General features: G+C 43.1%; 1 protein-coding gene across 5 annotated transcripts in view; it reads left to right on the plus strand.

The window, feature by feature from the left end:
* The first annotated feature begins 3,582 nt into the window (after positions 1 to 3,582).
* ABCC10 (ATP binding cassette subfamily C member 10) overlaps positions 3,583 to 25,003 on the plus strand; it is a 46,045-nt gene continuing 24,624 nt past the window's right edge. Inside the window, exons 1-4 of one of the 5 annotated variants that reach the window (XM_061624766.1) lie at positions 3,583 to 3,605; positions 20,740 to 20,935; positions 21,485 to 22,865; positions 24,038 to 24,265. In XM_061624766.1, coding sequence (XP_061480750.1) covers positions 20,775 to 20,935; positions 21,485 to 22,865; positions 24,038 to 24,265 — 1,770 coding nt within the window. In that variant the 5' untranslated portion in view covers positions 3,583 to 3,605; positions 20,740 to 20,774. The other 4 variants (XM_061624765.1, XM_061624763.1, XM_061624764.1 and 1 more) reach the window with 4 other exon arrangements.

Consider the following 25,003-nt stretch of genomic DNA (forward strand, 5'->3'; position numbering starts at 1 on the left):
TACAAACTGCACACAAGCCGATAAAATGGCGCGGGGCGGGACTTGAATCACGCGCTAGGCGACAAATAAGGCTTAGAGGAAGGAAGTGCGTTGAGAGACAGTCTGAAACACAGAATGCGTGCTTCTGTCTAACACCACCCACCTTCTTATCATTCCGGTACTATCTCCGCCCTTCTGGTAGTAGTAGTAATCCCTAAATTTTCCCCCACCAAATCTAGCTGGAACGATATGCAGAGGAAAAACGACACCTATTGGTAGAAGAGGGTCCACTAGTGAAAAAAACTGCAGTTTTACTTCATCATTCTAACTTGTTATATGACTCTTCCCTTCATGTGAAGAGGTAAAGCAAACCAGAAAGCCACAATTAAGCTTGGCTTTCTGTGATATGCAGACCCAGTATCTGGGATTGCTGCTTCCAAAACCAAGCCAAGATTGTAAACCAGGGTTTTAAGTTGGTTTATGAATCCGAGTTTGTTTGGGATCAACAAACCAGGATGCCAAGTTTGCATATATCTGCCCTACATCTTCCACAGTAACAACAGATGGAAGGAATTCATATGGATTACTTGGATCAACCACATTATGGACATTTAGGAGTAAATGACAAAGAAAAGGCAGAAGTGCTCAATTCCTACTTTGGTTCAGTCTTTGACCCTCCTGGCAAACAAGAAGTTGAAGGGACAGAATTGCAGTTTGAGATTGATAGACAAATGGTCAAGGAATACCTAATTACTTTGAATGAGTTCAGATTCCCATGACCTGATAAACTGCATCCTAAAGTATTGAAGGAACTGGCTGAAGAACTCTCAGAACCACTGTCTATTATCTTTGCAAAATTGTGGAGGTAGGGAGAACTGCCAGGTGACTGGAGGAGGGCTAATGTTATCCCTATCTTCAAAAAGGGCAAAAAAAGAGGAACCTAGGAACTACAGACCGGTCAGCCTGACATCAATCCCTGGGAAAATTCTGGACCAGATTATAAAGCAGTCAGTCTGCAAGCATCTCAAAAACAATGCAGTGATTACTAGAAGCCAACGTGGATTTATCTAGAACAAATCCTGCCAGACTAATCTTATCTCATTTTTTGATTGGGTAACCTCCCTGGTACACTGAGGGAATGCTGTGGACATAACATATCTCGACTTCAGCAAGGCTTTTGACAAAACGCTCCATGATATTCTGATTAGCAAGCTAGCTAAATGTGGGCTAGAGAGAACAACAATCAGGTGGATCCATAGTTGGCTACAGAATCATATGCAAAAAAATTTTTTTTATTTAATTTAATTTCTATACCGCCCAAAGCCAAAAGGCTCTCTGGGCGGTGTACATAAGAGTAAAACAGCATAAAATACAAAAACATAGAAATAAATAGCAAACTCAACAGAACAAGTAATTAAATAGCATTAAAATACAATAGAATACAATAGCAGCAGTCCAGCAGGAAGGGTGGTGGTGGTGACCGCCAGGGGAAGCAGCACAGCAGCAGCAGATGACAAGGGGCTCTCCCTCCCTGGCAGCGCAATGTTCCTCTTCCTGCAGGCAGAAGGTCTCCCAGGCCTCTCAGCCAGCCAGCCAGCCTATATATCCCTCCAAGGAGGGACAGGTGGAAAAGGTTAGCCACAGCTGGCTGAGTACCTGGGACCTGGTCCTGCAGGGCATGGCAGCTGTTAATAGTAGCAGTCCAGCAGGAAGGGTGGTGGTGGTGACAGCCAGGGGAAGCAGCACAGCAGCAGCAGATGACAAGGGGCTCTCCCTCCTTGGCAGCGCAATGTTCCTCTTCCTGCAGGCAAAAGTGCTTATCAGTGGTTCCTTCTCAAAGTGAGGGGAGGTAATGAGCAGAGTACTGCAGGACTCGGTTCTAGGCCCAGTGCTCTACAACATTTTTATTAATGACTTGGATGAGAAGGTGCAGGGAACACTTAACAGATTTGCAGATGATACAAAATTGGGAAGGACAGATAATACCCTAGAGGACAGAAACAAAATTCAAAGTGATCTTGATAGGCTGGAGCATTGAGCTGAAAACAACAGAATGAAGTTTAACAGAGATAAGTGTGAAGTTCTACACCTAAGAAAAAGAAGCTGAGTACACAGTTTTAAGATGGGGTATACTTTGCTCAGCAATACTACATGCGAGAAGGATCTTGGAATTGTTGTTGATCACCAACTGAATATAAGCCAACAATGCGTCATGGCTGCAAAAAAGTCAAGTGCTATTTTAAGCTGCATTAACAAAGTATAGTTTCCAAATAGCATGAGGTACTACATGCAAGAAGGATCTTGGAATTGTTGTTGATCACCAACTGAATATGAGCCAACAGTGCAACGTGGCTGCAAAAAAGTCAAATGCTATTTTAAGCTGCATTAACAAAGTATAGTTTCCAAATAGCATGAGGTACTAGTTCACCTCAATTTGGCATTAGTCACATCATCTTGAGTACTGCGTCCAGTTCTGGACACCGCACTTTAAGGATGCAGATAAACTGGAAAAGGTTCAGAGGAGGACAACAAGGCTGATTAGGGGATTAGAAACAAAGCCCTATCAGGAGAAACTGAAATAATTGGGCATGTTTATCCTTGAAAAGAGAAAACTGAAGGGAGATATGATAGCACTCTTTAGTTACTTGAAAGCTTGTCACACAGAGGAGGGCCAGGATCTCTTCACGATCATCCCAAAATGCAGGACATGGAATAATGGGCTCAACTTGCAGGGAGCCAGATTTCAGCTGAACATCAGGAAAAAAATCCTTACTGTTAGAGCAATACAACAATTAAGTCAATTACCTAGGGAGGTGGGGGACTCTCTAACACTGGAGGCATTAATGAGACAGATGGACAGCCACCTGTCAGGTATGCTTTAAGCTGGATTCCTGCATTAAGGAGGAGGTTGGACTTGATGGCCTTATATGCCCCTTCCAATTCTACTAATCTATGGATCTATGAACTTAGTAAGACTTACTGAAACACTGCCTACTCCTTCTAAACCTGCCAGTGGACTGAGATTCTCTGTAGAGGACCTGTTCCTCTGGGTCCCCCCACCTTCTGAGATTAGATGTGGCCACTAAGGATGGAACCTTTTCTCCAAACCTATATTTATGGAATGCCCTTCCCAAACATATTCATTTATTGTCCACCCTACTATTCTTTGGGTGCCAGGTGAAAGCTATCATATTCTCACATACTTTTTCCATAATATATTTACATAATTGCTTGCAGCTTTTAACGTTTATGTTGATACTATTTTCATTGCTGATTTTAGTCTGCATTTTCTTGAATTGTTTTAATTTTGTATGTAAGCTGCCTTGGAGACCATTGACGGATAAGTGGGGAATAGATGTTTTCAATAAATAAATTAGTTCTAAATAAACATTCTTAAGTTGGCATTGCTTATAAAGAAAGTCTGATCCTCCATAAAATTTCTCCTTATCTTCAGTAATACAGCAAAAACAAGATAAGGGCTGAACAAAGTCAAATGTGAAAGAAGTTAACACAATCCAAAGGCTGAAAACACATAGGAAGTCAGTGGTTAATGGTGAATCTCTAGGGGTCCTTAGCCCTCTCTTTGGAGGTTACTATGTATTCTTAAAGAACAGTGAAGATCTTTGGTAAGTGTCAGTTACTTCTTGTGTTGAATTTTCAGTTTATATCCTGCAGAAGAAACTAGAAGGGAATGGGGAATGTCAGCCAAATTTCTAAGCCCCAGCTGGTTTGTAGGCTACTCCTCTACAACACTTTTTGCTGCTGGGTTGGCCTGGAGAATGTACCCACCAATTAAAAGAATTTGGCCCAGGGACTAACAGAGCTATGGTTCAGTGGTAGAGTGCATGTGTTGCCTGCAAAATGTCCTAGATTCAGTCCCAGGCATCTTGAGGTAGGGCTGGGAAGGACTGCTGCCTGAAATCCTGGAGAGCTATTGCCGGTCAGTGTCAACAATATTGATCTTGTTTACCAATAGTCTGACTTAGTTTATGGCAACTTCCTACTTTCTGGTTGCTGAACACTACTTAACATCCTGTCTTTTGGGGCTTTTGAAGCAGAAGCCACAGTTAATAGAAAAGAGAGCTGCAAAAAGTGAAAGGAATCTTCAGGTTCAAAGAAGAACAGAAGACTGATTCCTCATTGCTACCAGTGATGTGGGCCAGAAAATTTTCCAGTGTTCTATTTTTCCACAGTAAACTTTCAATTTCAGAAGTTAATTATTAACAAATGTATGGATGCCAATTTCAAATACAATGTTAGGCAAGCTTGGCAGTTTCAAGCTTTGTTTACTAAATATAAGTAACAGACATGCCAGATTTAATCACTTTGTAAGGCATCAGAATATTTTCCAATACAAACTCATTTTTCTAATGTAAATTACCCTTTGGAAATTAGCCTAATTTGCACAGGAAAACTGTCTAGAAAAACTCCAGAAAAAAATTAACATCACTGATCACTACACTAACAAGGAGATCACCCCAAACAAATGGCAGTGTAGAGTGCTCCTGTTCAGTGTTCCAGCTAGCCAGTCATGCTCCACGAGCTAGAGGGAGCCCCAGCTGACAAAGCGTCAAGGCGAGTTAAGCAGCAGAGCGAGTTCAGCAGCAGGGCGAGGAGGCCAGGGCCCCCCACTCTGCCCATCTGTTCCCTGACCTCAACTAAACCGCAGTCTCCAACCCATTGACGTAATAAACCTTAAACAAAACTATGCAGGTAAGAAGCCAGCAGGGGTGTGGGGGCTTTCCAGTGTTTTGCACCGCCTGCAGCATGTACGACTATCTGCCTGTTGGACAGAAGTCGTGGGTATGCTCTCAGTGCAATGAGCTCCTGGCTCTCCGGGAACGACTTCATTTCCTTGAGGCCAAGGTGGTGGACCTGGAAAAGCTGAGAGAGGCAGAGAGGTGTGTGGAGGAGGCCTTCAGGGACATTATAGCTGTGTCCCACTCCAACGATGATAGCTCTCCTGCTATCATGGAGAACGATGTTCTCGGGGAAGGAGAGCATCCAGCTGAGGAAGAGGGAAACGATCCCTTAGAAGGGACCCATTCCTTGGGGGATGAGCAGCTATCCTCTCGTGCCGAGGATATATCTCCAGAGGGTGGAGGGATCCTTGTAGTGGGTGATTCGATCATTAGGAACATAGACAGTGGGGTGTGTGATGGGCGTGTAGACTGCAAGGTGTTTTGCCTGCCTGGTGCGAAGGTTGCGGATGTCGCCCGTCGTTTAGATAGTTTGGTAGACAGTGCTGGGAAGGAGTCAGTGGTCGTGGTGCACGTTGGCACCAACGACATGGGGAAATGCAGCCGTGAGGTCCTGGAAGCAAAATTTAGGTTGCTAGGTAGGATGCTGAAAGCCAGGACCTCCAAGGTGGCTTTCTCTGAAATGCTACCGGTTCCACGCGCAGGACCAGCTAGACAGGCCCAGCTTCGCAGTCTCAATGCGTGGATGAGACGATGGTGTCGGGTGGAAGGGTTTGGATTTGTTAGGCACTGGGGAACATTTTGGGACAAGCCGGGGCTGTACAAAAGGGACGGGCTCCACTTGAACCAGAATGGAACCAGACTGCTGGCACTTAAAATTAAAAAGGTGGCAGAGCAGCTTTTAAACTGACTGAGGGGGGAAACCCGACAGGAGCTGAGAAAGGTCCGGTTCGGAATAAACCTCCCCCCTGGGATAAAAACCAAAGAAATGATGAAATTTTAAAAGGGGTAGGCCTAGAAGTAGGCATTGTGAGAGCAAGGGCACAGGATATAAATTCAGAAGAGCAAAATTACCACAGGCCTAACCACAAGTGCCAAAGACACTTGAAGAGAGACACTGCTTACAAGTGCCTGTACGCTAATGTTAGGAGCCTGCGAACCAAGATGGGAGAACTGGAGTGCTTGGTCTTAGAGGAGAGCATTGATATAGTGAGCATAACGGAGACCTGGTGGAATGGAGAAAACCAGTGGGATACGGTTATCCCTGGATATAAACTATATCGGAAGGACAGGGAAGGACGTATTGGTGGCGGAGTCGCTCTATACGTGAAAGAAGGCATTGAATCCAGCAAGCTCGAAACCCCAAAAGAGGCAGACTCCTCCACAGAATCGTTGTGGGTGGTGATACCATGCCCCAGGAGGGACTTAATACTGGGAACGATCTATCGTCCCCCTGATCAAAATGCTCAGGGAGACCTTGAGATGAGATATGAAATTGAGGAAGCATCCAAACTAGGAAATGTGGTAGTAATGGGTGACTTCAACTACCCGGACATAGACTGGCTGCATATGTGTTCCAGTCATGACAAAGAAGCAAAGTTTCTAGATATTCTAAATGACTATTCCCTAGACCAGTTGGTCATGGAACCGACCAGAGGGACGGCAACCCTGGACTTAATCCTCAGTGGGGACCGGGACCTGGTGCGAGATGTAAGTGTTGTTGAACCGATTGGGAGCAGTGACCACAGTGCTATTAAATTAAACATACATGTAACTGGCCAATTGCCAAGAAAATCCAACACGGTCACATTTGACTTCAAAAGAGGAAACTTCACAAAAATGAGGGGACTGGTAAAAAGAAAGCTGAAAAACAAAGTCCAGAGGGTCACATCACTCGAAAATGCTTGGAAGTTGTTTAAAAACACTATATTAGAAGCTCAACTGGAGTGCATACCGCAGATCAGAAAAGGTACCGCCAGGGCCAAGAAGATGCCAGCATGGTTAACAAGCAAAGTCAAGGAAGCTCTTAGAGGCAAAAAGTCTTCCTTCAAAAAATGGAAGTCTTGTCCAAATGAAGAAAATAAAAAAGAACACAAACTTTGGCAAAAGAAATGCAAGAAGACAATAAGGGATGCTAAAAAAGAATTTGAGGAGCACATTGCTAAGAACATAAAAACCAACAACAAAAAATTCTATAAATACATTCAAAGCAGGAGACCATCTAGGGAGACGATTGGACCCTTGGATGATAAGGGAGTCAAAGGTGTACTAAAGAACGATAAGGAGATTGCAGAGAAGCTAAATGAATTCTTTGCATCTGTCTTCACAGTGGAAGATATAGGGCAGATCCCTGAACCTGAACTAACATTTGCAGGAAGGGATTCTGAGGAACTGAGACAAATAGTGGTAACGAGAGAGGAAGTTCTAAGCTTAATGGACAATATAAAAACTGACAAATCACCGGGCCCGGATGGCATCCACCCGAGAGTTCTCAAAGAACTCAAAGGTGAAATTGCTGATCTGCTAACTAAAATATGTAACTTGTCCCTTGGGTCCTCCTCTGTGCCTGAGGACTGGAAAGTGGCAAATGTAACGCCAATCTTCAAAAAGGGATCCAGAGGGGATCCCGGAAATTACAGGCCAGTTAGCTTAACTTCTGTCCCTGGAAAACTGGTAGAAAGTATTATTAAAGCTAGATTAACTAAGCACATAGAAGAACAAGCCTTGCTGAAGCAGAGCCAGCATGGCTTCTGCAATGGAAAGTCCTGTCTCAGTAACCTATTAGAATTCTTTGAGAGTGTCAACAAGCATATAGATAGAGGTGATCCAGTGGACATAGTGTACTTAGACTTTCAAAAAGCGTTTGACAAGGTACCTCACCAAAGGCTTCTGAGGAAGCTTAGCAGTCATGGAATAAGAGGAGAGGTCCTCTTGTGGATAAGAAATTGGTTAAGAAGCAGAAAGCAGAGAGTAGGAATAAACGGACAGTTCTCCCAATGGAGGGCTGTAGAAAGTGGAGTCCCTCAAGGATCGGTATTGGGACCTGTACTTTTCAACTTGTTCATTAATGACCCAGAATTAGGAGTGAGCAGTGAAGTGGCCAAGTTTGCTGATGACACTAAATTGTTCAGGGTTGTTAAAACAAAAAGGGATTGCGAAGAGCTCCAAAAAGACCTCTCCAAACTGAGTGAATGGGCAGAAAAATGGCAAATGCAATTCAATATAAACAAGTGTAAAATTATGCATATTGGAGCAAAAAATCTTAATTTCACATATACGCTCATGGGGTATGAACTGGCAGTGACCGACCAGGAGAGAGACCTCGGGGTTGTAGTGGACAGCACAATGAAAATGTCGACCCAGTGTGCGGCAGCTGTGAAAAAGGCAAATTCCATGCTAGCGATAATTAGGAAAGGTATTGAAAATAAAACAGCAGATATCATAATGCCGTTGTATAAATCTATGGTGCGGCCGCATTTGGAATACTGTGTACAGTTCTGGTCGCCTCATCTCAAAAAGGATATTATAGAGTTGGAAAAGGTTCAGAAGAGGGCAACCAGAATGATCAAGGGGATGGAGCGACTCCCTTACGAGGAAAGGTTGCAGCATTTGGGGCTTTTTAGTTTAGAGAAAAGGCGGGTCAGAGGAGACATGATAGAAGTGTATAAAATTATGCATGGCATTGAGAAAGTGGATAGAGAAAAGTTCTTCTCCCTCTCTCATAATACTAGAACTCATGGACATTTAGAGAAGCTGAATGTTGGAAGATTCAGGACAGACAAAAGGAAGTACTTCTTTACTCAGCGCATAATTAAACTATGGAATTTGCTCCCACAAGATGCAGTAATGGCCACCAGCTTGGATGGCTTTAAAAGAAGATTAGACAAATTCATGGAGGACAGGGCTATCAATGGCTACTAGCCGTGATGGCTGTGCTCTGCCACCCTAGTCAGAGGCAGCATGCTTCTGAAAACCAGTTGCCGGAAGCCTCAGGAGGGGAGAGTGTTCTTGCACTCGGGTCCTGCTTGCGGGCTTCCCCCAGGCACCTGGTTGGCCACTGTGAGAACAGGATGCTGGACTAGATGGGCCACTGGCCTGATCCAGCAGGCTCTTCTTATGTTCTTATGTTCTTTCAGGATATCCCATTCAATTCTCACTCACCACCCCCTATTTTCCCCCCCAACAGTATACAGCATTCCATTCCCATTAAACATGCTCATCCTTCTTTGAGTTGTTTTTGGGTTCTCCTCTCCCCAAATATTTTTGCACTTCTCAAAGCCTTTCAGTTTCCCTAAGCTTGAACATACCAAGTCTCCTGTGTGTGGATGGCACCATTTTACTTCTTTCCACATTCAGAGAATGAGTTCAGTATTGGGATCCAGGATAACATAGATCCTGATCCAATAGAATGCCTGCCTTTTGGGATGTTATTAACTAATGATAGCACAAGGTTAAACAATATCAGACAGTTTTTATGCAATTTCAGAAAATTCAAGGTGTCATTGCTTTTTATGCCAGCCTACAGCCAAACTGTATGATAGAGCTGGCACTTGTGGCTACAATGGTGTCCTTGAGGACTTTTCCTGGGCCCCTGCAAAGCCTCTGTGCTCACTGCCTCTGCCACCATGAGATGGCTTTGCTGGCACATTTTTTCCTTTTTGAAAGCATATAAAGCTGAAAAAGTGAAAGCGCTGCTATTTTCCACTTCCTGTTTTTGCTCTGTGCTTTTCAAGGCTCAGATTGGCAACCTGATCGGTTGAACAAAATGGAAGGCGACCAAGAGGATAGAAGGGTAAGGGATAGGAGGGAAAGGGGAGTGATCTGGAAAACTGATCAATCTGTGGACAGAAAGTAGGGTGTCACAGGAGTCAGGTGCCAGAAAGAGAGAATGAGACTGGAGTGCTAGCAAGACAGAAACACACACACACTTGTGCACTGGATCCAGGAAACAGGTCTTTTCAAAATAATTCCACTTCCAAAATCTCCATGAAATCACAGATCACATCCATCATCACTGATTGAACTCTAAACTCTAGTGCTGCCCATGTGCAAAACAAGCTGAAGCATGGATCCTTATGGATCATCATATTTACATGAGATCCCCTCAAAACCACCAACCCTTAGATATATGTTCTGTCATTTCTTGGTGGATTTGTTTTCAGCCTATGTAAAAATAATGAGGATTCATGCCTGGATCAATGTTTTTTGTGGTGCTGCCTAGTGCCAGATCTAAGATTTGTATTGTGCAATATTCCAATGATTTAGTCAAGTGCAGTTGGGTTGAGTGGAGGCATCCCTCCATCCAGCCCAGGACAGCTCCATAGGCAGGCATACTGCTGGTGGGAAGCCTGCAGAAAACCTCCAGGGTGTTGCAGTGTGGGGAAAGACAATCAGCTGAATCTCACTCGACAGCATCGGGCTTGATTACTACACCAACTTCAGGCTGTTATAGCCCAGAGCAGGCTGCTGCCTGCCCTTCCACCTTCTGCCCAGGTGGTGTGAGTGACAGGGTTGCAGATGCACCAGTGGCTACTCTCCTGCATCATGCCCACTGCTGCCTGGATGGGTTTTGGATTCTTCTGTTACTTTATTTGGGTAACCCATGTAAAATCAGGCAAATTCAAGAGGTTCCACTTTAATTGTACTCTGTGAAAAAACTCCATGAAAAAGCAAAGAATCTGTGTGTGTGCCTGTCTGTTCATCTGTCTCGGAAGGGAAGCATGACCTGTAAGAATAAGTGACCAGAGGGGGTGGTCCCCATGGTACACTCTCAAAATTCCAAATGTGCCCATGGGCCAAAAAGGTTGGTGAACTCTGAAGCTTAATCATTGGTTTCACTAGAATTTCTTGTGGCACAAAATACCACTTTTAAGTTGGAATTGTTTGTTTTAATCATAAAAACATTCATCAATAGTGTAAACCCACATTTTACTTTTATTTATATAAAAAAAGCATTTTGTGGAGTCAGCATTTTATTTAGATGGGGAGGAGTTGTAAAGATCTCAAACTGTGTGAAAAGGAGATGTACATCTCCAAAACCAATTGTGGCTGTATAGCATGTGGGTGCTGCATGTCTCTGTATATGGAGACATGATATGCCAGCCCTCCTTTTTTGTACTTTTAAGTGCTCCCCATAGGGAAGACCAGGGTGAGCACATCAAACACATCTGCCATCATAAAAATGTATCATGTTTACTTCAAAGTCAATATATTTAGGCTCTCAGTGTTAGAAGGTTGTAACATGACTAGTGATTAGACTTTTCAGAAAAATCCAGCTGCAGATGAGGATGTTCTTTATATGTGCTCCCAGATGATGATGATGATAAATATAATTTAACTGTAAATATTTATTTATTTATTTATTTATTTATTAGATTTTTATAACCCCCGAATAGCAATAGCTCTCTGGGCAGTGTACAACAGAAAATACAAAATACATCTCATAAAAAGTGCATAATAAATATTACAAAAACGTATAAAGTGCAAAAATCAGATTACATAATTTTTTTAAAATTTAAATTAAAACGCCATAGAAAAGAGGCAGGTCTTAAGCTGGCGCTGAAAAGACAGCAGCGTCAGCGCTGTACGCACCTCAACGGGGAGACTATTCCAGAGTTCGGGGGCCACCACTGAGAAGACCCTAGTTCTTGTCACCACCCTCCGAGCCTCTCTATGAGTCAGGACTCAGAGCAGGGCTTTCAATATACAGCGCAGTGTCCGGGCAGGTTCATATCGAGAGAGGCGTTCCGACAGGTATCGTGGTCCCGCGCTGTATAGGGCTTTATAGGTTAAAACCAACACTTTGAATCTGGCCCAGAAGCATATTGGCAGCCAATGTAAGCAAGCCAGAACAGGTGTTATGTGTTCCGACCGCTTGGTCCTCGTTATTAATCTGGCCGCCGCATTTTGGACAAGCTGTAGCTTCCGAACTGTCTTCAAAGGCAGCCCAACGTAGAGCGCATTGCAGTAGTCTAATCGTGAGGTTACCAGAGCATGTACAACTGATGTAAGGTCCCCTCTGCTCAGGTAGGGACATAGCTGGGCTACCAACCGAAGTTGGTAGAACGCGTTCCGAGCCACCGAGGCCACTTGAGCCTCAAGTGACAGGGAAGGATCTAAGAAAACTCCCAGACTACGAACCCGCTCCTTTAGGGGGAGTGTAACCCCATCCAGGACAGGGTAAATATCCACCACCTGGTCAGAGAAACCATCCACGAGCAGCATCTCAGTCTTGTCTGGATTGAGCCTCAGTTTGTTAGCTCCCATCCAGTCCATTATCGCGGCCAGGCAGCGGTTCAGCACATTGACAGCCTCACCTGAAGAAGATGAAAAGGAGAAGTAGAGCTGCGTGTCATCAGCATACTGATGACAACGCACTCCAAAACTCCTGATGACCGCACCCAACGGTTTCATGTAGATGTTGAAAAGCATGGGGGACAGAACCGATTCCTGTGGGACTCCACATTGGAGGTCCCACGGTGTCGAGCAATGTTCCCCAAGCACTACCTTCTGGAGACGACCCGCCAAGTAGGAGCGGAACCACTGCCAAGCAGTGCCTCCAACTCCCAACTCCGCGAGCCTCTCCAGAAGGATACCATGGTTGATGGTATCAAAAGCCGCTGAGAGATCAAGGAGAATCAGCAGAGTTACATTCCCTCTGTCCCTCTCCCGACATAGGTCATCATACAGGGCGACCAAGGCTGTCTCAGTGCCGAAACCGGGCCTGAAACCCGATTGAAATGGATCTAGATAATCAGTTTCATCCAATAGCGCCTGGAGTTGGCCAGCAACCACTCGTTCCAGGATCTTGCCCAGGAATGGAACATTCGCTACTGGTCTGTAGCTGTTGAAATCTTCTGGGTCCAAGGAAGGTTTTTTCAGGAGTGGTCTTACTGCCGCCTCCTTCAGACAACCAGGGACCACTCCCTCTCGTAAAGAGGCATTTATCACTTCCCTGGCCCAGCCAACTGTTCCATCCCTGCTAACTTTTATAAGCCAAGAGGGGCAAGGATCTAGTACCGAAGTGGTTGCACGTACCTGTCCAAGTACCTTGTCCATGTCCTCAAGCTGAACCAACTGAAACTCATCCAATAAAACATGACAAGACTGCGCTCTGGACACCTCAATAGGATCAACTACTATAAACTGGGAGTCTAAGTCCCGAAAGATGCATAGGATCTTATTCTGGAAGTGTCCAGCAAACTCATTACAGCGGGCTACCGATGACTCTGCCATGTCCTGAGAGCCAGAATGAAGTAGCCCTCGGACAACTCTAAAAAGCTCCGCTGGGCAGGAAAGGGATGACTTAATGGTGGCAGCGAAGTATTGTTTTTTCGCCACCCTCACCGCTTCTAAGTACAGCTTAGTGGAACCACTTACCAGCGCATAATTGCATCTATTGGGAGTTTGCCTCCACTTCCGCTCAAGCTGTCTCCTATTTTGTTTCATCGCTCTCAGCTCCGGGGTATACCATGGAGCTGCATGAGCTCTACACAGGATAGGGCACGCAGCAGCAATCGTGTCAACAGCCCGAGTCATCTCCGCATTCCACATTTCGACCAGGGCTTTGACAGGAGCGCCAATCTTCTCAGCCGGAAAATCCCCCAGAGCCCTCTGAAAACCTTCTAAGTGGCTTACCAAGAATATAAAATAAACATTGACATCGTCTATAAATTAAAGTTAAAAACAAGTTCTAAAAAAATCAAAATATGAATTATACAGCCACAAGAGTGGCTGTATACTATAGCCAGCATGGATTTTTCACATTCCGCAATGTTAAATGGAAAATACTCCACCATGCCATTCTGATGCTTCCCATAAGCTCATTTGAAAACAAAACCTTACAAAACTTATAGTTCTGAACTCAGAAACGCTTGCTTAACAACCCTGTCAATGTTCATGGCGATACACAAAACAGTCAGAGAATCGAGGGTTCAAAGTCTAAAAAGAGAGAGAAAAACCTCAGAGCCCTTTTGGACTTTTTTCTGCCAGAGTTCTCATAATCTGTTGAAATTCATTAAAAATCCGCCATGTTCACAGAGTACCTGTAATCCTAATACTGACCTTGCCCCATACTCTGACCTTAATAGAAACAATTAGAGGCACATGTTACCAAATTCTTCCAAGCTACACAGCAAGAGGATTGGACTGTGAAAGACCAACCCAAATTGTGTTTGTATTTTGACAACTTTGTAGGGCAGTACAGTATCTCAGAGAGGAGTTCAGGTCTCCTGCTCCCCTGGTGCATTCACTATAGCTGCCCAATTTCCCTGCTTTTTAAAGTTTGGTAGAAATATCTGTGGGCTATATGTACATTCTTAAACCGCAAGTTTTTTTGCGTATTAGTGAATAAAATCAATAGTTAAAAGCATAGCCCCTAAAAGGCTAATTTTTATAAGCAGCAGAATCAAATGGTAACATTTCTCCTCGGTTGCACTACCTCAGGCTTTTTGAATGCAATGCTTTCCCCCAGAAGAGTTTGGAGGTGAATATGCTGGTGCTCAATCACAGCCACGATACAATTTCGTTTTTCTCCGTTGATGTACATGGGCAAGTCTCACTTCCGAGATTGACGCCCTCCCAGGCACTAGAGGCCGCTAGAGGGAAAATAAGTTAGTTGCAGTTTAGGAACTAAGTACCCATAGACGAAAAAAGAGTAGAGCAACACACCCCTAGTTTCTTATTTTGTCGAGGAATCTCCATTTTACATAGAAAATAGCGTCTGCGCTCAGCGAAGCGAAGCGTTGTTGTGAAGGCTAGGTTTTGCAGGGGCGATGGGAATGGCTATTCAGCTACATTAACGTTTGCTTTAGTGTGAGGTGTGTTTTGTATGGGTTTTTTCTCTATTGTATTCTGTTTTCAATATGATTATGAAATATCTGTATATACTATTGTATTATTATTCTCTTGTTTGTCATCTCAGTAGATGCTTGCATCTCTGGCACTGTATTTCGCCAAATGTTTGAGTAACAGGTGATAGTTATTAAAACTGCCATCAGATAAATTTTTGTAAGCCACTATGCACCCCAGCCCCGTATGGAATGTGACGATCACAATACTATCTCAGTCTGGAGGCAACAACCCTGGGGCATGTATACAACATTAATTATACTCACACTAGACCCATTGAACTTAATAGACATGGCTAACTTAGGCCCAGCAGTTTCACTGGGTCTACTCTGAGTAAACCTTGGACTACTTAACAGGGTTGCTGTAAGCCACACCCTGAGTCAGTTGTTTTTTCACTCCATTAGAAACTAAAATGATGAAACTGAGGTTATCATACTTTACTTTGGACACATATTGAGATGACATATTAACAAGAAAAGACATAATGCTGGGAAAAACAAGTACAAAAAGGGGAAGGCCAAACAAGAGATGGATTGATTCCATAAAGGAAGCCACAGACCTGAACTTAGAAGATATGAACAGGGTGGTTTACAACAGATGCTATTGGAGGTCACTGATTCATAGGGTCGCCATAAGTCGAAATCGATTTGAAGGCACGTAACAACCACCACCACCACTTGCATTAAGGAGCGTACACTGCAGAGGTGCCATAAATCACTCTCAGCTCCATCCAATCTGCCACTAGGTGGGTAACAACAGACTATGCTCAGTCCGCAAGACGAGCATAATAAACCAGCCTTCCCGTCCCCTTCGGGTTTAAAAATAGTATTAAAAACCACCTGATCCTCAGCCTCCCCGTCTCTCTTTAAGTATCTTTCACACAAACACGACAGTGTTGTTGCAGATCCCGCGTACGTATTCTTGTTGCTGATTCTACTTCAGTTTGGCCGGTGAAGTGGAGGAAGCACAGCTCTCCTCATACAATCGCTGTCTCGAATTTCTCCTCTGTCTCTTATAAGCAGCTGTACTCCTCAAACTCAAAACACGTGAAAAACCAAAGCTAAACGTGGCGGCAAAAGTAACCCGGAAGTCTAGCCTTTTCGTTTGTTTATTTATTTTATTTTATTTAGGTTAATGAAAGAAACCGGTTTTGGAGTTCCGGCTCTGGCTCACGTTCAAGGTACTGAGGGAAGGGGGCTCCGATTAATCCTGCAGCCGTGGATACTTCGTCGCTGAGTAGAGTGAAGCCTCAGTCCCGATGGGGACTGATGGCAGAGGGCGGGCCACTGCTCCTGTTTGCCCCCCCCCTTGTAGAGTCGTCTCCCGCCTCCTTTTTCACACAGCAGCCTCGCAGTGTCTCTTGCACTACTTAGGGAGTGCAACGACATCTGGCCCTTGTTCCTACGGAGGAGAGGCACGTGTAATGTGTATGAACATTCTGGCCAATGTAGGTTTTATAATCAGATGGCAGAGTAGATGGGAACAGCGGCTTTAAGCCTCATGTGTGAAAGCGCCATCTTCGATCTGTCCATCCGAAGCCTCTCGTAGTGTGAAGACTGAGATCGGAAGTGTTGGCAAGCCACACAAATCCCTCTTTTCAGTGTTCAGTGTCAAGGTTGCAGCTGAGTCCTGAAACCCGTTTTTGCAGTCCTAATTGAACTCTGAAATATGTGGAGTAATAATAGAGAGGATGATTCTTCTGAGAATGTAGAAGTGCACTTCTCTCCGCAAGGAGTGACCACAGCCACCACTCCTGCATCACGGGATGAGGACAGAGGGGATCTTCTACTGCAGGTCCAGCCTTTACAGAGTCACCAACCATGTTGGAAACTAACAGTCCCTAGGCTGTGGAATGCTCTTCCTAGGGATATAAGAATGACCCCCTCCCTGCAGTCCTTCCGGTGTCAAGCAAAATCTTTCCTATTCCAACAAGCTTTTGGTACTGACGGTTGCTAAAGTTGGGACTATGGGGAACTGCACTACTAATGCCGAATTTTACTATTTTAAAATTGGTTTTGATTCCTTTTTATCTAGCAATATGATTGGTTTTAATATTGGATGTAGTTTAATTTCATTTTAAGTAGATTCTGTATGTTTTAATTATATGTGCTTTTATCTGGAAGCTGCCGCGAGTTCCAGTATTGGAAGGATGGCGGGATATAAATAAAGAATAACTAACTAACTAACTAAGTGATCGGAAGGGCCCTTCCTTAGTGGCAGAGATGATGCTACGGAATAGTAATTCTAACACACCCACACAGGCTTTCTTGCTGTTATTATATGCCTTCAAGTCAATTACGACTTATGGCAACCTTATGAATCAGTGACCTCCAATAGCATCTGTCATGAACCACACTGTTTAGATCTTGTAAGTTCATGTCTGTGGCTTCCTTTATGGAATCCATCCATCTATTGTTTGGCCTTCCTCTTTTTCTACTCCCTTCTGTTTTTCCCAGCTTTATTGTCTTTTCTAGAGAATCATGTCTTCCCATTATGTGTCCAAAATATGATAGTTTCATCATTTTTTAGTTTCTAGTGACAGTTCTGGTTTAATTTGTTCTGACACCCAATTATTTGTCTTTTTCACAGTCCATGGTATGCACAAAGCTCTCCTCCAACACCACATTTCAAACGAGTTGATTTTCTTTTACCCACTTTTTTCACTGTCCAACTTTCACATCCATACATAGAGATCGGGAATACCATGGTCTGAATGATCCTCACTTTAGTATTCAGTGATACATCTTTACATTTGAGGACCTTGACTATTGTCTCCATTTTGGTTAATGATTGTGCTTCCAGTCTGTGGACCATTGTTTACTTTTCCATATTTGCTGACAAATTTTTGTCAAAATTTGGACAGATTCAGTCTCAGTAGCTTGTAGCAATTCTAGTGGTATGCTATCTGTTCCAGGTGATCTGTTTCTTCGAAGTATTTTAAGAGCAGCTTTCACCTCACATTCTAAAATTTATGGTTCTTCATCATACGGTTCCTCCGTGAATGAATCTGTCATCCTTGCATTTCTTTTATAGAGTTCTTCAGTGTATTGCTTCCATCTTCCTTTTATTTTATCTCGGTCAGTCAGTGTGTTCCCCTGTTGATTATTTAACATCCCTACTCTTGGTTTAAATTTCCCTTTAATTTCTCTAATCTTTTGGAAAAGGGCTTGTTGTCCTCTTCTTTTTCTATACAGTAACTATTGTAATTAGTTGTACGTAATCCCTACATACTAGTCACTGTATTGTTGCATTTACGGTTCTAACCGTGTTTCTATCTCCTTTAGCTTTTGCTTTCCTTCTGTCTTTAACCATTTTAAGAGTTTCTTCAGTCATCCATTGAGGTCTTTCTCTCTTTTTAACTAGAGGTATTGTCTTTTTGCATTCTTCCCTGATAATGTCTCTGACTTCATTCCATAGTTCTTCTGGTTCTCTGTCAACTAAGTTTAAAGCATCAAATCTGTGCCTTCTTTGATCTTTATATACTTCTTATGTTATTTTTGTTATTTGAATTGCATTTTGGCATTATGATTGCTTTGTTCTCCTTTAGCATTACTCTGATTTTCAATATGACCAGTTTATGATCTGTACCACATTGACCATTTGGTGATGTCCACACATACAGTTGTTTTTTTGGTTGCTCAGAAAATGTGTTTGCAAGAAACAAATGTTTCAATAAGAATTCAATGTCTGTCTCCTGCTACATATCTCCTAAAACCAATTTCCCCACAGTTCCTAGTTCTTCTTTGTTCCCCCCTTCTGCATTCCAGTCCCCCATGATTATCAGCACATATTGTTTTGGTGTGTGATCAAGTTCTTCCTGTACTTGTGTGTAAAATATTTCCAATTCCTCTTCTGCATTTGCCATTGGGGCATAGACTTGGATTATGGTTATTTTAATAGGTTTCCTGTTAAATCTCATTGATATAACTTGCATTATAGCTCCTAATTGCTTTTGCTATATCACTTCTCACTATTAGAGCAACCCCACTTCTTATTAATTTCTCATTTCCTGCATAAAATATTTTGTAGTTGCCTGATTGAAAATGTCCTATTTCCGTCCATTTTAATTCATTCACACCAAATATTGATACATTCCATTTCTTGCTTGACAATTTCTAACTTTCCCTGATTCATGCTTCTCACATTCCATGTTCCTATTGTGTACATTGTACAACTCCGGACTCTCCTTTAGCATCTTTGCGCATCAGCCTCTGCGCTTCCATTCGGCTTTGACCCAGTGGCATCATCAGTCACAGCGCTACTTGTCCTTGTCCTTTGTTCTTCCCCAGTAGCTCGGTGAGTGCCTCCTGATCTGGGGATCTCATCTTCCAGCACTATCTTGTGTTGCATTTTGGATAGTCGATTCATAGGGTTTTCATGGTAAGAGGTATTCAGAAGTGGTTTACCATTGCTACCATTCTTGCTACTCCACCCAAAGAAGCACAGTGACGGCAACCTGAACAGAATTCACAGTAGGTTTAAAGGAGTTGTATAAATGACATTTTACCTCCAAGGTACTACTTTCCATTTTTACAATATAAACAATATGCTGATACTCTTTCCATTTTTCTAAAATAGCGTTTGGAAAACATGTTATCCACATTTATTGAGATTTAACCTCTTTGTTTCTTGAATTGATCATTGTAGGGTCATTTCTGTTTTCTTACTCCTGTCAACGCTTTTTGCAAGACATTGTCAATTAAAGGAATAATAGCTGGTTTTTTTCTTATAAATTGGCTGTCATTTCATAGAATGTGGTGCCAGAATTTCCAGCAGATGTAAGCTGCACTGGACACCAGCCTTTATGGTTTATAAGAAATTGTAGTCTTTTCTTTCCCACAAAGCTCACACAACATATATTGTATCTTTGTCTGTAGCTCACCTTATACGGGGAAGCTACTTTGACTACCCGTCCAATCACTACCCTGTTATGAAATTATTTCTGCTTGCAACCCATATAGGCATGTAAGGCATGTTGAGCTGTTCCTCATGCCTTTATAATGAAGGAAAGTGTTCGAGTGCTGGAGTTTTATTTATGCATTCCTGAAATTGACCCAGTGCAGGGCTATTTCAAACAGAATTTCATGCTGTTCTTATTTGTAGAACATGTCACTTAAAAATATCTGTTATGCTCTCCCATGTTCAAGAGGAAACTCAAGGGAAATAGAAGGAAAATTTATTGAGGCTATTTTCTTGTTATTTGTCAATTAGGGGCGTTATTCACATGATTTATTCACAGTTATTGACTCAGTAATGTGGTTTAGGTGATCTGCAGAATCCTCCATTGTGAATTTTTAATCACACACCAGTGGCTGTGTTGCATTAGGCTGCTCATCCACTAAGCAGTGTCTTGTTTAATGGTTCCCAAAAAGTTTTCCAGTACTGTGGGATGGTGGAATATATTTTTGAAATTCATCAGACCCAGGGAAGGCAAGATATTGTGTGTAGATATGGCTACCACAGGAAAACTCATATTGGTTCACTGTCACTAAGGATTATGTTGATGCTCTTAAGCAAAGGTTAGTTTAAGATTATAATGAATTATACAAATTCTCTTTTTGGACCATGGTCATCATTACTATGATTATGGGGCTACTTTTAATTATCTTTCCTGTGGCATCTGCTGCCACATGGGGAGCCACTAGTGTGCAGTACCTTATCACATGGAGCAGATGATGTTCAAGATGCTACTGCAGGCATCCAAGAAAAGAAAAGAAAAAAGTTTGACCTTATACTGCTCACAAGTACAACAACAATGTGGAGAACTGAAGGTGATCTTCATATAGTAATATATATAGACCAGTCTACTCTTAGCTCTACACTTTTTTACTTGATCCCTTATTTTGATGTCTTTTGCTAATGTGGTTGACTCTTGCAGTGGGGAAAAATGTACACGTCAAACAGAAGGTGAGACTACTGCTTCTTTTTCTGTTACAAAGTCCCTGTGCTCCTCCATGTTTCCCACTCAAAAATGACACCATATAGTATTGTGTTGATGAGATTAATTCTAAATTTGCTTACCTTTTCTTGCTGTTGAAAAATTTGGTAGATGGAATTAATTTGTGCATTTCATTTTGCAGTCCTCTTACAAAGAAGAGGAAGGGATATAGTGATAAAAGAGTTTTATTCTTCATTGCAAGAATGCTCATGTTGGGACAGAAAATGCTTCTTTTTTATGCTTGATTCAGTGTCTTCCTCTGTTTTCTCTTAGGAACTCTTGGCTGCTGTTCTTGTTCTTGACATAAGATGGAGGAGATCCTTGCTAATCTGTGCGGCTCCAGTCCTGTAAATCCACTCCCTGTCTGGGTCCACGGCAATGTTGGGCATTGTTTTAACCAGCTGATTTTAAGTGTTATTCCTCATGTGGTCCTTGCTGTAATCAGTGCCTGCTACATAGGAACACCAAGGTATAGTGAGAGGGGTCAGCTAAATCTCGCTCACACACATGCAAATTATGTATATAGAGTGCCTGGATTCTGTAATTGGAACAAACTTAAAATTAAAGTGAGGGTGCATTTTTGAGCCAGGATGTATTGTATGTAGTGAGATTATCACCCTCCTTATATAGTCAGAATCCTACTGGTTTTGTGACTACAATTAACACTATGGTCCTGAGAACACTTATTCAGGAGTATATCCCATTGAAACATGCATATGATCAGGCCACACAAAGCCACTTTCATTGTTGTGGGAGGTCATCAGAAGAAATGGAAACACGAATGTTTACAGGGTTGAATTTTTCTTTGTTTTGTTTAATGAAAAAAATAAGCACAGAGTACTAGACAGCACAGCTATTTTGCATGGATCAGTGTGGCAATTCTTGTGTATTGAATGATGCTTCAGAGGCCACATAATGAGGTGTGCAGACTTCAAAGAACGATGAACAAATATTGAGTGTGCATCCAAAAAAAAGGCATGGGGCTGTGTCTTTACACTTTCTCTTCTGTCTTTACTAGGTCTTTAGGCTTTCAGATTCCGTACAGAACTGGGTGGAAATGCAGGATTGTTGCATCCTTTATCCTTGCTAGTTTGTCTATTCTTGACATAATTCCAGCAGCCATTTGGCAACAGAAATTGGACCCCTTATACCTGGGCATACTGTCAAGTGGCATAGGTACATTGGCATGGCTTACTCACAGCTTGGCACTGCTCGCTCTTTACAAGTCTCCATACAGCTTCAGCCGTGGCCCGACAACCCTACTGATCTTTGCCTTCTTTCCCTTCCCTTCCCTTATTATCACCTTGGTGTGGCGTTGCCAGACTGAGATGGTTGGTCAGCAGCTTCAGCCTGTCACCATCTTCAGACTTTCTATTCTGTGCCTGAAGTTGGCCTCTCTGCTTCTCTATGTAGTTGGATATATCATTCCTGTGGCCAACAGGCTAGACTTTCTCTCTGTCAATGATTCTTGGCAGCATGAACCTCTGATCACAGACTCGGGGACTCCTGCACCAACTTGGCAGGGAGTGGCAGAGGATGGAGAAAGCTGGCTGTCGCGTTTCTCCTATGCATGGATGAATCCCCTTATGAAGCGTGGTTACTTGTGGATGCTGAATCGGCCACAGGATGTCTATCATCTCCCTCGACAGCTCCAGGCTGACAGAGTCCGTGAGCACTTCTATTCCTGCTGGCGGAAGAAGGCAGCTGTCAGCCAAGAAGATAAAGGGACTGCTTCTTCCACAAACGGATTATTTGCCAACAGTAGTGTGAGAAGTGATGAACTCCCATCTCCAGCATGTCCTCATGATACTCAAAAATCTGTACATCTCCTGTCAGTGTTGCATGCAGCCTTTGGGCTACGATATTTCTCCCTGGGCTTGCTCAAGCTGGCTGGCAGTCTGCTGGGATTCTCTGGGCCCCTGCTTCTGAACCTGCTGGTTAGTTTCATGGAGTCACACCAAGAACCTCTGAGCCATGGGATAATCTATGCACTGGGACTCTTTGCTGGTTCCTTACTCGGTGCCATCTTGCGTAACCAGTTCAGTTACGAGGTAACGAAGATTATGCTTATGGTGCGCACTGCAGTCATCTCTGCCATCTATCAGAAAGCCCTCCGGGTGAATGGCAGCAGCCTGGCTAGCTTCACCACAGGTGAGATTGTCAACTTCATGAGCACCGATACAGATCGGTTGGTCAACTTCTGCCTCAGTTTCCATGAGCTGTGGAGTCTTCCCTTTCAATTTGCCATCACTCTCTACCTCCTGTACCAGCAGGTAGGCATAGCTTTCCTGGGAGGGCTGGCTCTGGCTCTGCTCCTTGTTCCCATCAATAAAGTTGTTGCAAATCGCATCATGAAGAACAACAAGGAGATGCTGAAGCACAAGGATGAGCGTGTCAAGGTGAGATGGGGATATGTGGCATTTGAGGGCTCGCTATATCATTTGCCTCTTGAGCTTGTATCTTTGGCTTAAAATTATTGAGTTCTTTAGGTATTCATGATTAAAAATAATATTCAATAGTAGTAATAATAACTGGATCTGCATGATTTATCAGGTAATACCAGCAGTTTAGTTTAGCTTCCCCTTCCCCCGTTGCCAAGAGGCATTATCTCATCAAGTCCCAGAAACTGACCTACCATGAAACAAGGGGCCGAAGCCTCCTGGGAGAGTGGACTTTGTGTTTCATTCAGGGCAACGGTGTGAAATAGAACCATCTAATCCACTGGGCAAAATCCACCAGGAAATTTCCCCTGCAGAGCCCCCCTCCCCAAATAAACAGGCTGTGCAAGAACACAGAAGAACTTGGGCATAGTTCCATTCATTTCACGGAGGCTTTCATGGGAGAATTTTCTGATGGATTGCAGCCAATGTTAATGGATGGGAAAGGATGCTATTCAGATTTTTCATCTTAGGCATCAAAATGCTGAACCAGTCCTGATTTGTTCCCTTTGAAAATTTGCAGAATTCATTCATTGGGAACTGGATTCTTCAGAGAATCTGACTGCAGCCCACATATTTTTGTTGGGCTTTCCATAAACAGCTTATGAACATAGTGAAACTGCTTTATACTTAGTCAGACAATAGAATAAGAGTTAGAGAGAGCCTTGTAGGCCACATGGTCCACCCCTCCTCGATGCAGGAAATCCAGGGCACTAGCATTCACAACAGATGGTCAGATCTCCATACTCTGCTCTGTATAGTATTGCCTATTCTAATGGGCAGTGGCACGTCCAGGTCTCGGGCAGAGATCTTACCTGGCCCCAATAACAGAGATCCTTAAATGAGATACTAGGGATTGAAGCCAGGTCCTTTTGCATGCAGAGCCTCCTCAAGTGATGTTACCCCTGATGTGAACATCTCAGTGAAGGAATTTGGCTACAGTAACCTAAAAGGAACATCCCCGTAATTGTCTTGCACTTTGTTTCTCTGATATGCCAGAAGCAAGAAAGAAACATGACTTGGATTCTCTGCTATGCTTGGTACAGCTAGCTTAAAACCTAGCTAAATTAGAAGGCATATTCGTGACAGAAATATACCAGTGACTGTTGTGTTGTATCTTCCTCTATCTGCAGCTGATGACTGAGTTCTTATGTGGTATGCGAGTGATCAAGTTCTATACCTGGGAACAGCATTTTGGCACTAGAGTGTATGCTTGCAGAGCCAAGGAGCTGAAGAGTCTCCGAGCAATCAAATACCTAGATGCTGTGTGTGTCTACCTCTGGGCAGCATTGCCTGTGGTTGTCTCCATTGTCATCTTCATCACTTATGTTCTGCTAGGACACCAGCTTTCTGCTACCAAAGTAAGAGATGTGGCCATTCCAGGACAATCCCTCTACTTGGGATACACTACTGACTCCTTTTTTATTCCAGCTTCATTGGCTACCACTTCATTTCCAGGGTAAATTCAAAATACTGGGCATTACCTTTAAAGCTCCAAACAGCTTGGGACCAGGATACTTAAATGACAGTTTCCTCCCATATAAACCTGCCTACCCACTGAGATCAACTCAGGAGGCCTTTTGTTGTGTCCTGCCACCATCTCAGCAGTGGTTTCTTTGTATGTGTAAAAACACATTCTCCATTACAGCACAGTTTCTGGAATTTCCTGCCCCAGCTGATCTGTCTGTCTCTTCCTTAATGTTAAGCTGATGCCAGTTGAGGTCAACTTTGCTCCAGCAGGCTTTCACTCTTGTTGGAGTTTGACTTCCCATTGCTGGTATCCTTTTCTGCTGCTGTTTGCTTCTTTTAAGTTGTTTTCAGGTTATTTATTTATTTAATTTAGATCCCACTCTTTCTCCCAGAAGCAACCCAGGGCAGCCAACAAAACACTAAAAGCAATCTAAACATCTTAAAAACAAAATACTTTAAAACATATTAAAACAAAACATCTTGAAAACATCATTAAAAAAAACAACTTTAAAACATCTTAAAAAGCAATTCCAGCACAGATGCAGACTGGGATAAGGTCTCTACTTAAAAGGCTTGTTGAAAGAGGAAGGTCTTCAATAGGCACTGAAAAAATAGCAGAGATGGTGCTT

Source organism: Rhineura floridana, chromosome 4, assembly GCF_030035675.1.
Source record: "Rhineura floridana isolate rRhiFlo1 chromosome 4, rRhiFlo1.hap2, whole genome shotgun sequence".
NCBI classification, from domain to species: Eukaryota; Metazoa; Chordata; class Lepidosauria; order Squamata; family Rhineuridae; genus Rhineura; species Rhineura floridana.